General features: G+C 44.4%; 1 protein-coding gene across 3 annotated transcripts in view; it reads left to right on the forward strand.

Annotated features, from left to right (window-relative positions):
- Positions 1-15636, forward strand: part of limk1a (LIM domain kinase 1a) — a 53285-nt gene that overhangs the window by 20796 nt on the left and 16853 nt on the right. For all 3 annotated transcript variants that reach the window (XM_069912079.1, XM_069912082.1, XM_069912080.1), the window contains 7 exons: positions 59-265; positions 2300-2405; positions 3907-4085; positions 5796-5970; positions 7210-7296; positions 13005-13136; positions 14135-14194. In XM_069912079.1, the coding sequence (XP_069768180.1) occupies positions 59-265; positions 2300-2405; positions 3907-4085; positions 5796-5970; positions 7210-7296; positions 13005-13136; positions 14135-14194 (946 nt within the window). The remainder of the gene's footprint in view (positions 1-58; positions 266-2299; positions 2406-3906; positions 4086-5795; positions 5971-7209; positions 7297-13004; positions 13137-14134; positions 14195-15636) is intronic.

Consider the following 15636-nt stretch of genomic DNA (forward strand, 5'->3'; position numbering starts at 1 on the left):
TATTGCTGCTTGTTGACCACGTTTTGCTCTTTTATTTCCCTTGTTGTCTCTGTTGCAGTGGTTGCTGCTACTACCATACGATAGTCACACCCGTCATTGATCAGATCCTCCCAGACTCGCCTTGCGCTCGCATTCCACACACTGTTACGTTGGTTTCAATCCCAGCCTCGACAGAGGGAAAGCGAGGCTTCTCTGTGTCCATCGATCAGCCCTGCAGTCCCAGGAGCTGCTCTTCGGAGCATGTACATACCGTGCGGGTCAAAGAGTAAGTGGGGGTGTTCACTATAATGGGCAGGAAGTTTTCGCTGTCACCTGCTGGAACTTTGGCATTTGCTAAGCCTTGACAAATAGTTTACAGATATTTTCCTTCTCAAATGTAAGCATTAATTTTCATTAGTGTTGACTAATGTGGTCCCAAGCCACAACACTTCTGGGTTTAACTGAGCGAAATGGCAGCGTCACTCACTTTTTTGGTCCACAATAAGAATTCCAGCAGTAATGGTACTTTGGTACTGTTCCAATTAGTGAAGAAGAGGATTAAATTGTCTGGCTCTGACGGCAGGTGGATTGTATGATTTTGTTTGTTTTAATAACATTTTAGCTCAAAAAAATGAACAACCTGGTCCTCTGGATTGCATTCAAGTTACTTGATTTCAATTTCCATTGCAATACTCAGGGGAAGTCAGAGGTCTGGATCACATCTGGCAAGCATTTAGATGCTAACGTAGCATTTCCCCTGAAAGCCATTACTCAGAGCTCTTTGTGGGAGAGTGGACTGACTACATCTTGAGATCATTTGGCCATTAATTATCTAAATTGACAGCAGTTCTCCTCTAATTACATCGATACTTTCATTATCTCCTTATTGGGAGGGAATACAGAAAAAAAAATTGGTTTTTATGAATGAATTTTTTTCTGTCAAAATGTGAATCATGGACAATGATAAAATTACCACAGTTAAAACAATTTTATTTGTCTAGAATTTAGAACAGCCATTGAAGTATTTCTAAAGGACTGTCCCTGCTACATTGGAGGAGGTGTGGTAACTAATTTGTGAACAACAAACTCCAGTGGTAGTGTGATGAGGATCTGTTTTAGTGGTGATGAAGGATAAATGTTGTCCAAGGTCCCTGGGGTAACGACTGTGACTAATTGTCATGGCTTTTCTATACCCATCCAAGAGAGCAGATGTGGATCCTGCTATACCATGCACATCCATGTCAGAATGGTGTTTGGGCAATGGGAGCATCACTGTTTTGTGCATCTGGTTCCCTTGACCTATGTAATGGAAGCTGTGATGGTGCAGCCGTCATTACAATGATAAGTCGAGTTAGTGGTGCAAATTGTGCAGACTTTATCCTGGACAGCATTAGCGTTGTTGGGGCTCTAAGCAAGAGGAGAGAATTCTATCACATTCCTGATCTCCCTTTGAAGAATTAAATAAGCACAATACCCAGGCTCTGACTTCATTGATGCCAGTGATGTGATCACCATTAATGTGTGATATCTGGATTGTTGCAGCAATGCATACATGAGTTGACAACTGGAGCTCTGCTGCCTACTCCCTGTATCTCTTCTCTTCCAAAACACAATTGTGAGTGATCCTGGCCATGCGTAGCATGGAGGGGAGGATGTCAACTGTAAAGTGAAGTAAGAACCAGTGAATCTGAAGTGGGGGTGGGAGGAGAGCTGGCACACCAAACATCTGTAATCAGAGAATGGATGGGGAGGGGAGGGGTGGTTACCTCCATGGGGTTAGACCAGAGGTTCTCAACCTTTTTCTTTCCACTCACATACCACTTTAAGCGATCAGAGAGCACTGACGGCTTAGGGATTATGTGAGTGGAAAGAAAAACGTTGAGAACTGCTGGGTTAGAGGGAAAATGCTGACAAAAATTGAAATTGTGTTGGTTGCCTTCCTAGAAAGCCAGGACATGTATGATGTTTTAACGGGGAAATCGTTGCCATCACCTTGGGCTCATGGAGACTGCATTGCCCCTGTCCAATTTTATAGAAAGTCTGGATTCGTATTTCTCAATATTGTGTGGTGCTTGAAAATGGCTCGTGTCTGACCTTGAAGTGCTTGCCTACTGAACTTGCATGCTTTTTGAGGCTGATGCCTTTTGACAATTAGGAGACATGAAGAGATTTTACTTTGCCCCTTCTACAAAGCAAGATAGTTTATTGCCCATGGTATACCAAATTATTGAGGGGGTTGATCAGATCTTTGCTTTGTGGCATAATCTTTATCTCCATAATGTCCTGTCAATATTAATTTGTAGTTCTTCTGATGTTTCAGAGTTGATACGGACTGCATCAGTCCAGATGTGAAAAACTCTATTCACGTTGGTGATAGGATTCTCGAAATCAACGGAACACCAATCAGGAATGTGCCTCTAGATGAGGTAAGCTGGGAGAAGGGGCCACTGTGGTGCTGGGCAAAATTCAAGCATGTACTTGTATCCAACAGCATGCATTTAAAATGAGTGAATTAATATCTTTTTGATTAATGGCATCACCTAATGTAGAAAGGGGGGCAATAGGATAAGGGAGAGTTAGAAAAAGTCATCAGCATGTAGTGATTTTGGTGGGGGGAAGGGGGGGAGGAAGTGCAGAAATTGATTTATTTTTAAATTTATCATGTTCCTTTATGACAAAGGAGACCCTTTAACCTATTGAGTCTATACTGGCTCTCAGAGCCTTTGCAATAATCCTGCTCTCCCACTTGCATACTCAACTGTAATCTTGCAGGCCCATTAACTTTCCCCTTTCTCCCACTCACCACTTTCAATAGGGATAACCTAACAACCAGCAAATCTTTGGATGTGGGAGCAAACTGGAGCACCTGGATGAAGCTCTGTAGTCAGGGAGAACTGCAAATTCCCCTTAAGGTTGATGTAGAACCCAGGCTGTTGGACAACTGCACAACCTGCATATCTACACGTCTAAACTATGTGGTGGGAATGAGGGGTGGGGTGGAGTAGAAGAGCAGAAGAACAATGAACAAATGCCAGTTACACTGTGCAGCTGGAGAATACCCCGAAGACTCCAGCTGGAGAATACCCCGAAGACTCCAGCTGTTCTATTCTGCTATCTAGTGACAAGGGTGTACACTGACCAAAATTTGTATAATTAGGGCTGAATCACCACTTGCATGTGACAGGAGAAGTGAAGGGTGTCAACTGTGTCAAGTGGGAAAGACCAAGGTATTTAGTCAGAGAACAGGAGATGTAATCTTCGGGAGTGGGATATGTGAAGTAGGTAAATAATATACATTGTATATAGTCAGTGACAAGTCAGTTAGAAATAATAAAATTGAGTAGAGATTGATGCTAATCACATAAGAATAGAAAATGCTGGGTTACTGTTGCTGAATGGGAGCAAGCGATGGTTAATGGTGACGAGTGGGAGATCCAGACTGTGAAGGGGAATTTGGGAGGGAGCTCTATGGTTGATGCGAGATAAGCCAGTCGTGTGTAGCTGGGCTGGGTGACTTGGTGGAGTGTGCCGAAATAAAAAGAGAACACTCTGGAAGCCTTTGAGAAGTCAGGAAGCATCTGTGGAAAGAGTTGATATTTCAGGTCAAAGCCCTCCATCAGAACTGTCCCAGTCTGATAGTCTCTTCCGCCTGAAAAATTTCTTGCCCCCCCGCCCGCTCCACATGTGTTCTTTGGGCTGCTGAGAGCTTTTATCATTTTCTCTTTCCGATTTCCAGCGCCTGCAGTGTGGTGACTGCCAGTGGAAAGTGCAGTTTGAATGTATGTATGATGGGGAATTCCACAAAGGTGTATTAATCCGCCGTATAGCTATGCACTTTGCTACTTCCACCATAACCTAGTCCTCTAGAAGGTATTTGGACCCTGAGGGCTGGTGATGTCTTAATGGTATGATGTTTGACTTCATCAGATTGACCTTCTGATCCAGGAGACCAGCCGCTTGCTGAAGTTAACTATAGAACATGACCCACATGACCCCTTGCTGGAGAATCAAATGGACACTCTCAATCCGACATCAGACATCTACAACCCACAGCGACCAGGTGGCCCAAATGGAGAAGATGGCACAGTCAAAAAACGTCCCATTGTGTAAGGAAACATAGATTGGAGAATGGTTAATAACAAATTGACAGGTTAAGGGGATATTCAGTACAAAACTAAATTCTAAAATTGGGTGGAACCAAGAAATTCCAACGTTGAGTGCATGTTGTTTAAGATTGAGTAGTTGGTTTTGTTTCAAATTGATTGTAACTATCCACATCAACCTGTGAATAATGTGATCGACACACTAGATGTACCTGAGACAGCAGCATGCTGAGAGCACTTGGTGCACCAACCCATATCTCACACCTAATTGTTTGTTTCCTTGTGAAATGATGTGCAGAGTCTATCAAGCCGTCCTTTAACAGCAGGCCCCATACCTTTGATGTTTAAAGGAATTAGCAGTTTTTACAGCTTTGTGGGCAGTTGGAGCTAAACACAGAGCTAGTGCCTACAGTTGAAAGTTCAATGAAAAACCTGCCTGATTGTGGAAATAGTTTGCTGTTTCTATTGGGAACTTTAACATGGTCAGCCTCAGTAGGAGAGAGGAGCCAAAGGGAGAGGGTGATTTGCCAGAGGAATCTGATGAAGGGGAAATGGAAGTCTCTGGCTTGGAAAACCGATTTCTCCAGGGCCTCTATGGAGCAATGATCCTGCCTTCAGCTGTCTAAGGAGGAATGTATCTGGCGTCTAAGGTTTTCAAAAGCATTTATCATCTTCGGCAGATGGTGCATGAATTATCCACCTGTGGCAGGAAAATTCTGCCTCTGGAAACGTCACGCTAAATGTACATGCCTTTGATTCTAGGCAGTGGCTTCTTGCATAGCCCACATTTCACAGCTCACTATGCGTCACTGTTTCTGGACGTTATGGGGCTCACCACTCAAGGAATGGAGAACTTGTTTTCTGTTGAAGCAGAGAGAATTTTCTCGGGTTGTGGGCTTTCCAAAACTACAATCCATTTGGATCCAGAATGAACAAACAGATAGAATTAAATCAGAATGCTCTCAGTCAGGATCTACCGGTAGTGATTGTTGTAGCCAACATTGTGTATCTGGGGTATGAAGAATCAATAACTGACAGGCTGTCGCCTCTATCCTTGACTCAGTCTGGGCATCTCCAAGAGTTAGTTGCCAAGAGGCCCTCGGGAGATTCTGCAATCTGGAATGCAAAGGCATCCGTCAGTACGCAGCGAGAGGACTTTTGCTTTGTCTGTTGTATAGCAACACTGGACGAGGAGAAAGGCAACAATGATTGTTCCGCTTTGGAGGACATGCTGTTGTGGTGCACCTTGTAGCCGTACATTATTTTGAGATAGATGTGCTGTGGTTGGCTCACTGAGTTTTGATATGAAACTAGCCATTCCTTCCATGCTAGAAAAGTGAGCTCCACGCTTCATTCAAGGACAGGCCTGGTAATGCCATGAACAACTTGCACTTGTGCTGTCTCAACCTCCTGGCCGAACAAATATGCAAAGTTACCCTCCGGGTTGCTCAAGTGGCACCCTTTTTCTTCCCCCCCCCCCCCCCCACCCCTTGCAGACCTGATAGTCAACTTGAAAGCTAGTATCACCTGGAGAGCTTTTATTGAGATCTGAGAAAATAATCTTAGTGTTGCACACATTTCACATAGGGCTTGGTTTGTGTAACTGTTCAGTTTTGATCAATACCAATTGAACGTTTTGGAATTTTTTGATTTGTGATCCACTCTTTAAAAAATAAATTTGTCCATTTTAATTTGTACTCTGTTCATCTCCAGGAGAAGCTGCAGTATTGATAAATCTCCCAGTGCTGGATCACCTGGCTCTCAAAAGAGAGACTTGGGCCGCTCTGAGTCCCTGCGAATCGGCACCTCAGCGCATCGAATCTTTCGCCCTTCCGACCTAATCCATGGTGAAGTGCTCGGAAAAGGCTACTTTGGCCGAGCCATTAAGGTATTCTTTTCACAAACTGCTCTTTGGAAAGGTAACTTTCAATTCACTGCTTCTTTGACTCATCAGGAACACCTGGTTTGGAGAGGGTCACGTTTCACTGGTGTGATTTGTGCTTAGGATGTAACTTGTCCTGGAAAACTCCTGCTTGTAACCCAGCACTGAACCATCTTAGGCGAAGAGACTGAAAAGTTTCGTTGTTGCATCTCCTGTGTTTTACTTCCTATTGAATAGCAAGGATAGAAAATACATTTCTTGTCAGTTGTTAGGTCTGCTTTGTTCATGAATGAGTGAGTCAAACACCAGACTGAGTCGAAATCAAGGTTCTTTGTTCTTTATTGCCGGATTGTAACACTTGCAACTAACAGTGTTAGTTGGAGAAGGCGCATTCTGCCGTTATCAGCAAGTGGTGTTTTTTATATACCTTAGGATACGTACTTAGTAAATGATCATACCATGACATTGTCCAATGAATAAACTGTTGCTGTCCCTCTCTGCTAGCTTCCTGCACATCAATTTGTCATCCCCACTCTTATCTTGAGAGTACAAGGTCACAACTGCATCTTGTTACGGCCCAGCACTGGGTGACTCCCTCTACATTCCCAGCTCATGATATTTTTACCTAACACAGTGGAAAAAATAGAATCAAAATTAACACTATTGATCATTATACAAATAAAATACCTATTAGAAGGATTACATTTAATTCAACATGTCCAATATTATCCACTCTTCTCGCTATTAAATCTGTTTGGAAAGTTCTGAGGTGAGATGCAGAGTTGATGAAAGTTCTCTGCTTCTTGGTAGAATGCGACTCCTCCAGTCAATGGATGATTCAAACCAAGAACAGAGCCCATTTCCATTGATCTCTAGCCACCTATAAAAAAGATAGGCCAGAGGCAAAATGTATTCTTGCTTCACTTGACTGCTTTTCCCATTATTTAGTTTGGCAGTTAGAAGAGAATTTGTGCAATCCAAATTTGTGTGGCTTTGTGTGCATTGCCCTCTGTTGTACAAAATAAATAATCTAGTTAAAAATCTTGTCTTATTTAAAACTGTAGGATGGCTTTCTCTGGATGGAGGCTCTGCTTTGCACTTCAAAGTAAACCTGACTTTAACATTAAAACACAATTCAGATACAGTACTTGTGTTGGTAGTCATTGTGTATGTGTATTCTGGGAGTTGGATTGTGCTGTGAAGGGGCTCTGTTTTCCCTGGTCTCATTTCCTTATTTTTGGCCAGGTGACCCATAAGGAGACTGGAGAGGTCATGGCAATGAAGGAACTGATCAGATTTGATGAGGAAACTCAAAGGACCTTTCTTAAAGAGGTTGGTTAAGAAATATATTTTTTGCTGTGAGTGCAACACTATTACAATGTGAGAGTTCAGTTCCTTTCAAATAAGATTAATTATTGTTCAAATCTTATTAAATTATAGTTTCGCTTGAAGTTAAGGATACCCAGTGGGTTCTCTGGCTGTGTAATTGATGTATCTTGGCTCCTGTGCTCCTAATGGAATGATTAAAAATAACATTAGTCTTGAAGTAGCATTAGCCTTATTGCAAATGTTACTGATGTATCTTACAACTGCAAAGCTATTGGGCTTGCTGAAAATGTTACTGATGCCTTAACATGTTGGATCAGGAAAGTCCCTTGAGCCTGTTCCATCATTCAGCATGACCATGGCTGATCTGATCCTTGCCATCATTCTGCAACCCACAATCCATGTAGACGCAAAAATCTGTCAACCTTGACTTTGTATATGCTGGATAACTCAATATTGCTGTTCTCTGGGGTGGAGCATTCCAAATATTTAGAGGAAAAAGAATAGTACCTCTTCCTTAAGAGACTGACCCCTTGCCTTGAAACCAGGCTCTCTTATTCTAAAGCTGGAGGAACTTGGCAGGTCGAGCAGCATCAGTGGAAGGTAAAGAATTCTCAAACTTGCTCAGAGTGGCAGCCCTTGAAGAGACTTTACAGTGGAGAAGCAGATGGACGGGACAAGGGTCCCACTGCATTCCCCAGTTGATTGTTTTTGCATCTGCAGTCTCCTGCACATCTCCCTCTTGTTCCAAGTTCTGCACAGATGCAAATCTCTTCACATTATCCATGCTGTCAAACACCCAAAATCTTGCATATTTTAAGGGGTTTAACACTCATTCTTGTACATCATAAAGAGTGTTGACCCAATCTTTTCTCACTCAGAGAATGATTCAGATTCAAATTTATTGTCATTGTGCCTGCACACAACCCTGACATTTTTTTTTCTGTGGGTGAGGCAGAATTGCCACTTATTGGTAATGCAAAAAAAATCTACACAGCATATACGTGTAAACAAATAAAGAACTGTAAACAGATAACGAATGTAAACAAACAGTGCAATACAGAGAGAATAAGAAAAATAAAGTGCACAAGTAAGAGTCCTGAAATGAGTCCCTGATTGAGTTTGTCATTGAGGAGTCTGACGGTGGAGGGGTAGCAGCTGTACCTGAACCTGGCTGTGCGACTCTTGTGGCACCTAGACCTCTTTTTTGATGACAGCAGCAAGAACAGTGCGTGTGCTGGGTGGTGTGGATCCTTGATGATTGCTGCTGCTCTCCGACAGCAGCATTCCCTGTAAATGTTCTTGATCATGGGGAGTTTTTTGCCTGTGATGTCCTGGACTGTGTCCACTACCTTTTCCAGGGCTTTATGCTCAGGGGTATTGGTGTCCCCACACCAGACTGTGATGCAGCTGGTCAGCACACTTTCCATCACATATCTGTAGAAATTTTCCAGGGTTTCTGATGTCAGACCAAACCTCCGCAAACTCCTGAGGAATTAGAGGCGCTGACGTGCTTTCTTCACAATGACATTGCTGTGTTGGGTCCAGGAAAGATCCTCAAAGATAGTGATTCCCAAGGACCTAAATTTGCTCACCCTCAGATCTCCCAATGATCACTGGATTATATACCTATGGTTTTCCCTTCCTGAAGTCAACAATTAGCTCCTTAGGTTTGGTGATATTGAGTGCAAGGTTGTTGTTGATGCACCATTCAACCAAGTTTTCAATCTCTCTCCCGTATATTGACTCATCCCCTTCCTTTATACAACCCACTGCGGTGGATCTTCAGAAAATTTGTAGATGGGGTTATTGTCGTACAGAGCCACACAGTTGTAGGTGTAAAGTGAATAAAGCTAGGGACTAAGATGCAACCCAGTAATGATTGAGATTGTGGAGGAGAATTTCTTGCTAATCCACACTGATTGTGGTCTGGAGGTGAGGAAATCCATCATCCAATTGCACAGTGGGGTGTTGAGTCTCAGGTCTTGGAGTTCGCTGATCAATTTTAAGGATTCTGGTGAATCGTTGGTGCTGGTGGAATTGTTAGATTTGATGTATGCTTCTGAGGCATGGACTGAGGCACACAGCATATACCCCAGAGATATTGGGAAAATGTACCAAATCCACCACACAAAATCCTTAAATTTGCTTGAAGGATATGAGAACCAATTACATGGTCCTCAACCAGGACAATATCCCCAGCACTGAAGCTCTTGCTGGCTTAGTTGACATTTTGCATCATTCAAAAGCCTGATTCCTGAAACAGTTACTCTATTCCCAACTTTCATGGGAAGAAATGCAGACTCCCACTGACTCCTTGGACTCTGGTCTTTGACCACCTGATGTTGAGCGATACTGGGAATGAGATTGAGAATGTCTAGTTCACACATCAGGATCACAGCAAACAGGAATGGTCCTCCTTACAAACCAGATAGCTGCCTGATGTGGTGGGCGCACCTGCCTAATCTGTAGAATAGACGGCAGTTTCCACATTAGTGACATCTGAACCCACTCGTCTATATTGTAAGCAAGTTGTTCTGGATCCTGAGAGGCAGCTCAAGGGGACATGGAACTTAGAAAAGGCAGGTGTGTTTTTATTGTTCCTTTGAAAAAAATCTGTGATAAAGTTCTACCTGGAGAGATCCCATAAAGAATAATGTAATAACAACATTGTAATCTGTAATAATTGAGTGAGGACTAAATTGAGGCCAGTTTAAATTTTGGGTAAGAAGAGTGCTTTTTTTTTTAATGTGCACCTGTGAAAGAAGGTGCCTTGAGTTAACAATGAGGCATTTCTTGGTCTCATCTGCCAGTGAAACAATATCCCTGCTTCTCTCTTGTAATTTCATAATTTTGTATGGCTCTAAGATCCAAAGTCATACAGGATGAGTAGGTTTATTGGTAACATGGGTGTATTTGGGCGGCGTGGGCTAGAAGGGCCTGTTAATATTCTGGATTTCCAAATTAAATGTAGATATTCCTCTCATCCCTTCTAAACTCCAATGAGTATAGCCCTAGGCTACTCAATCTCTCCTTGGAGACAACTCTTTCATTTCTGGAATCAACGTGGTGACCCGCTTCCAAAACCAATATATCATTGATCTAGTAAGGAGTCCAGAACAGCACACAGTACTCCAGGGAGGAGAAGGGTGGGGTGAAGTGTAAACCTCAGCGAGTCCATAGGTCTTTAGGTGACTTGCTGCTTCTTGAGCAGATGTGGTGTATCTAAGCTAAAAGAAGCCATTGGCTCAGTTTCAGAGCCCAGAGTAAAGGCAGTCTTTGCACCATCATCTGAAAGGCAGAGGTCACATCTTATTCAACACCCACCTCAGGTTTTACGAAGCTGCATGAATCTGTTGTACAGGGCTGCAGTTAATAAATGCATCCTCCAAGAATACATTGATGTTTAAGACTGTTGTCTTCTTTGGCTTGGCTTCGCGGACGAAAATTTATGGAGGGGGTAAAAAGTCCACGTCAGCTGCAGGCTCGTTTGTGGCTGACAAGTCCGATGCGGGACAGGCAGACACGATTGCAGCGGTTGCAAGGGAAAATTGGTTGGTTGGGGTTGGGTGTTGGGTTTTTCCTCCTTTGCCTTTTGTCAGTGAGGTGGGCTCTGCGGTCTTCTTCAAAGGAGGTTGCTGCCCGCCAAACTGTGAGGCGCCAAGATGCACGGTTTGAGGCGTTATCAGCCCACTGGCGGTGGTCAATGTGGCAGGCACCATGAGATTTCTTTAGGCAGTCCTTGTACCTTTTCTTTGGTGCACCTCTGTCACGGTGGCCAGTGGAGAGCTCGCCATATAACACGATCTTGGGAAGGCGATGGTCCTCCATTCTGGAGACGTGACCCATCCAGCGCAGCTGGATCTTCAGCAGCGTGGACTCGATGCTGTCGACCTCTGCCATCTCGAGTACTTCGACGTTAGGGGTGTAAGCGCTCCAATGGATGTTGAGGATGGAGCGGAGACAACGCTGGTGGAAGCGTTCTAGGAGCCGTAGGTGGTGCCGGTAGAGGACCCATGATTCGGAGCCGAACAGGAGTGTGGGTATGACAACGGCTCTGTATACGCTTATCTTTGTGAGGTTTTTCAGTTGGTTGTTTTTCCAGACTCTTTTGTGTAGTCTTCCAAAGGCGCTATTTGCCTTGGCGAGTCTGTTGTCTATCTCATTGTCGATCCTTGCATCTGATGAAATGGTGCAGCCGAGATAGGTAAACTGGTTGACCGTTTTGAGTTTTGTGTGCCCGATGGAGATGTGGGGGGGCTGGTAGTCATGGTGGGGAGCTGGCTGATGGAGGACCTCAGTTTTCTTCAGGCTGACTTCCAGGCCAAACATTTTGGCAGTTTCCACAAAGCAGGACGTCAAGCGCTGAAGAGCTGGCTCTGAATGGGCAACTAAAGCGGCATCATCTGCAAAGAGTAGTTCACGGACAAGTTTCTCTTGTGTCTTGGTGTGAGCTTGCAGGCGCCTCAGATTGAAGAGACTGCCATCCGTGCGGTACCGGATGTAAACAGTGTCTTCATTGTTGGGGTCTTTCATGGCTTGGTTCAGCATCATGCTGAAGAAGATTGAAAAGAGGGTTGGTGCGAGAACACAGCCTTGCTTCACGCCATTGTTAATGGAGAAGGGTTCAGAGAGCTCATTGCTGTATCTGACCCGACCTTGTTGGTTTTCGTGCAGTTGGATAATCAGTTGGATAATCGTGCAGTTGGATAGCCTCGCCAAACGAACCCAGCTCAGCGCGGACATTGGCGACTTCAGGGGTTTCTACGAGGCTCTAAAGGCTGTGTACGGCCCCTCACCCCAAGTCCAAATCCCGCTGCGCAGCTCAGACGGCAAAGTCCTCCTCAGCGACAAGATCTCCATCCTCAACCGATGGTCAGAACACTTCCAATCTCTTTTCAGTGCCAACCGCTCAGTCCAAGATTCCGCCCTGCTCCAGCTCCCTCAACAGCCCCTAAGGCTAGAGCTGGATGAGGTTCCCACCCTGGATGAGACATATAAGGCAATCGAACAACTGAAAAGTGGCAAAGCAGCAGGTATGGATGGAATCCCCCCCAGAAGTCTGGAAGGCTGGCGGCAAAACACTGCATGCCAAACTGCATGAGTTTTTCAAGCTTTGTTGGGACCAAGGTAAACTGCCTCAGGATCTTCGTGATGCCACCATCATCACCCTGTACAAAAACAAAGGCGAGAAATCAGACTGCTCAAACTACAGGGGAATCACGTTGCTCTCCATTGCAGGCAAAATCTTCGCTAGGATTCTACTAAATAGAATAATACCTAGTGTCGCCGAGAATATTCTCCCAGAATCACAGTGCGGCTTTTGCGCAAACAGAGGAACCACTGACATGGTCTTTGCCCTCAGACAGCTCCAAGAAAAGTGCAGAGAACAAAACAAAGGACTCTACATCACCTTTGTTGACCTCACCAAAGCCTTCGACACCGTGAGCAGGAAAGGGCTTTGGCAAATACTAGAGCGCATCAGATGTCCCCCAAAGTTCCTCAACATGATTATCCAACAAGACTGTTGTAATTCAGTGTTTAAACCCTCTGCTCGAGATCTGATTTTGAAAATGTGTAGTTCTGAGAGTAATGTTTGCTTGCAAAAGGGGAGTGTACCAGGACTATGAAACCACACAAATCCAGGACCTGATGGTTCTCTGCCTGTCAGTGTGATTTATTTAAAACTTCTGTTCTTCCCCTCTGACAATTAGGTGAAGGTGATGCGCTGTCTCGACCACCCGAATGTCCTGAGGTTCATCGGTGTCCTTTATAAAGACAAGAGGCTGAACTTCATTACAGAGTACATCAAAGGTGGAACACTGAGGAGTATCATCAAAGATTTAGTGAGTGATGATCAAGAATAGGTTGCTTTTGAAAGCGTATGCAGGGTTCCTCTAGAGCTGTAGAAATACTACGAGCCCTAAATCAGTAAATGCATCATAGTTCTCTGGCTCAGAAAGTAGTCCATGCTGACCAAGGCGTCTTTCTGATGTAATCCCATTTGCCTGTGTATGGTCCATATTCTTCTAAACCTTTGCAATCCATATCTTTTAACCCTGCCATTACAACTTCCTGAGTGAAAACATTTTCTGGGTCTCAGGAGTGTAATTGAGCGCGCCAAAGATTGGTCACAGCCCATAGACTTCTTCGCTGAGTAAAGCCTTCATTTTCAGTCTGGCAGTAACCCTTAAATAATGATGGGGGGGGTGGGGGGGGGATCATTATAATCCCTACAATCTACCCTCTGAACTCCTCAGGAAATGTTTCATTAAAAATGCTCTCCATATCACAACCTTGTGTGAGGGAAGGAATGGATGAGGGAAAGCAGAAAGTTGTCTGCTTGTCCTTCAGAGAGGAGCGTGGAAGAGGAAGAAGAGTTGTTTCAGGGGTTGTCTCCTCATTTATATATTTAGAGTCTGGTGCCTGTTTCAAGTGAACCTTTGAGTCCTATTACTGAGCACTTGCACTTTGTGGCCACATTAAGACTGATGGTCAACACTTGACAGCTCCTCTCTTGAAATTTGCAGGACATTTGTTCTGCCCAAACTGTCCATCTGAAAGAGCCCAGTCTGCCACTACATGTCCTTCATTCTTTCTCTCCACCTGGCTTCCAGTGTCACCTCAGTGTATGAGCTTACTCCATAGTTTTACTGGCCATTTGCTGTCACATTCACCTCCCCTTTGGAGTTGCACCTTGCCCATGGTGCTTCAACTCTTTTGCTGTAATTGTTATGGGGAAAGGGGGATGCAGTTTACCTGTGGGTCTTGGTTGGGAACTGCTTTATTCCAATAAAAGCTTAAAAAATGATGATACTGACAGGGTTTTCTTTGGTTCCAAAAGGACACTCCATTGCCATGGGATCACCGTGTGAGCTTTGCCAGAGATATTGCTGAGGGAATGGTAAGTATATCTGTGGAGGATCAGACAGGAGTTTTTTTAAATTCAAGTTAACTATCGTTTGATTGTACAAATATACAACCTGACAAAACAATGATTTCCAGTCCTTGGTGGAAAAACACTCATTACAGACAAACGATATATATGCAGTACATTTATACATTTAGAAAAAGAATTAAATATGGTCTCTCTCTCTCTCACACACACACACACACACACACACACACACACACACACACACACACACACACACACACACACACACACACACACACACACACACATGGCCACCGATTGGTTGGTTCCAGCATTTGGGCCCCCAGCATCCGCCGGTGGTGATTGGCCATTTTCACCGTTCCACTGGCGGCCTATGGAAACGGGACGGGTGTCTCAGTCTGCGCAAGGTCTTGCCAGTCGCGCGATGGATGGCCTTTTTCCGTGTTGGCCCGAAGCGCGGGCCGCTGCAGTTTAATAAATAGTAATCTTGGAGAGTTAGTAATGAGGAGTTCATTCAGTTGTTCTGCAGTCCCACTGGCTGTGGGAAGAAGCTGTTTCTCCGCATGGTTGTGGCTCCAATACTTATGTGGGCAGCTGAAAGATGTGTGCAGGGTGGTAGGGGTCCCCAATGATTTTGTGTGCCCTCTTCAAACAGTTATCCTGGTAGATCATGTCAATTGGTGGAGGAAAGGGGGAGGGAGACCCCAGTGATTGTCTTCTGGACCTGTAGACTGGCCTCGGATCCATTGCTCTGCACCAACCGTACCACACTGTGAGCTCCTGTGGAAAGCTGACAGAATGGTGGCTGGTAGCCTTGCCCGCCGCAGTCTTTTCAGGAAGTGCTGTCACACCTTCCTGACAAGTGAGGAGATGTGTTCAGGATGGGACGCTTGTTAAGTGGACTCTGAGGAACTTTATGCTCGCTACTCCACTACCAAGTTATTAATATATAGAGGAGGGTGGTTGTTCCTGATCCTCCTGAAGTCCACAATCATTTCTTCGTCTTGTCGACATTGAGACTTACTTAAATTGTTATTTTCACAAGATTTTCTCTCTAGTTGCCAATGAGGCCAACTACTCTCATATCATCTTCAAACTTGATGACTGATGAAGCTGGATCTATTGATCCAGTCATGGGTCAGTAGTGTGAACAGGAGTGGGCTGAGCGCATAGCCCTGAGACGCGCCAGTGCTCAATATGATGGTGCTGTGTTCTGCTCTCGACCTTGACAGATTGTTGTCTTTTTGTTGGGAAGTCCAGAATCCAGTTGAGTCCCAGCCTCTGGGGTATGAAGGGCCGAGCTGAAGTTGATCAACGGCAGCCTGGTGTATGAGGCACCAATTTTGCAGATTGAATTACATTTTTAGACTGACCCTCTGTTAATTGTAGTAGCAATATTTAGTGTGTGTTTTTTCATACTTTTCATGAAATTTCACAGAAACTCAGTG

Source organism: Narcine bancroftii, chromosome 14 (genome assembly GCF_036971445.1).
Source record: "Narcine bancroftii isolate sNarBan1 chromosome 14, sNarBan1.hap1, whole genome shotgun sequence".
Taxonomy (NCBI): Eukaryota; Metazoa; Chordata; class Chondrichthyes; order Torpediniformes; family Narcinidae; genus Narcine; species Narcine bancroftii.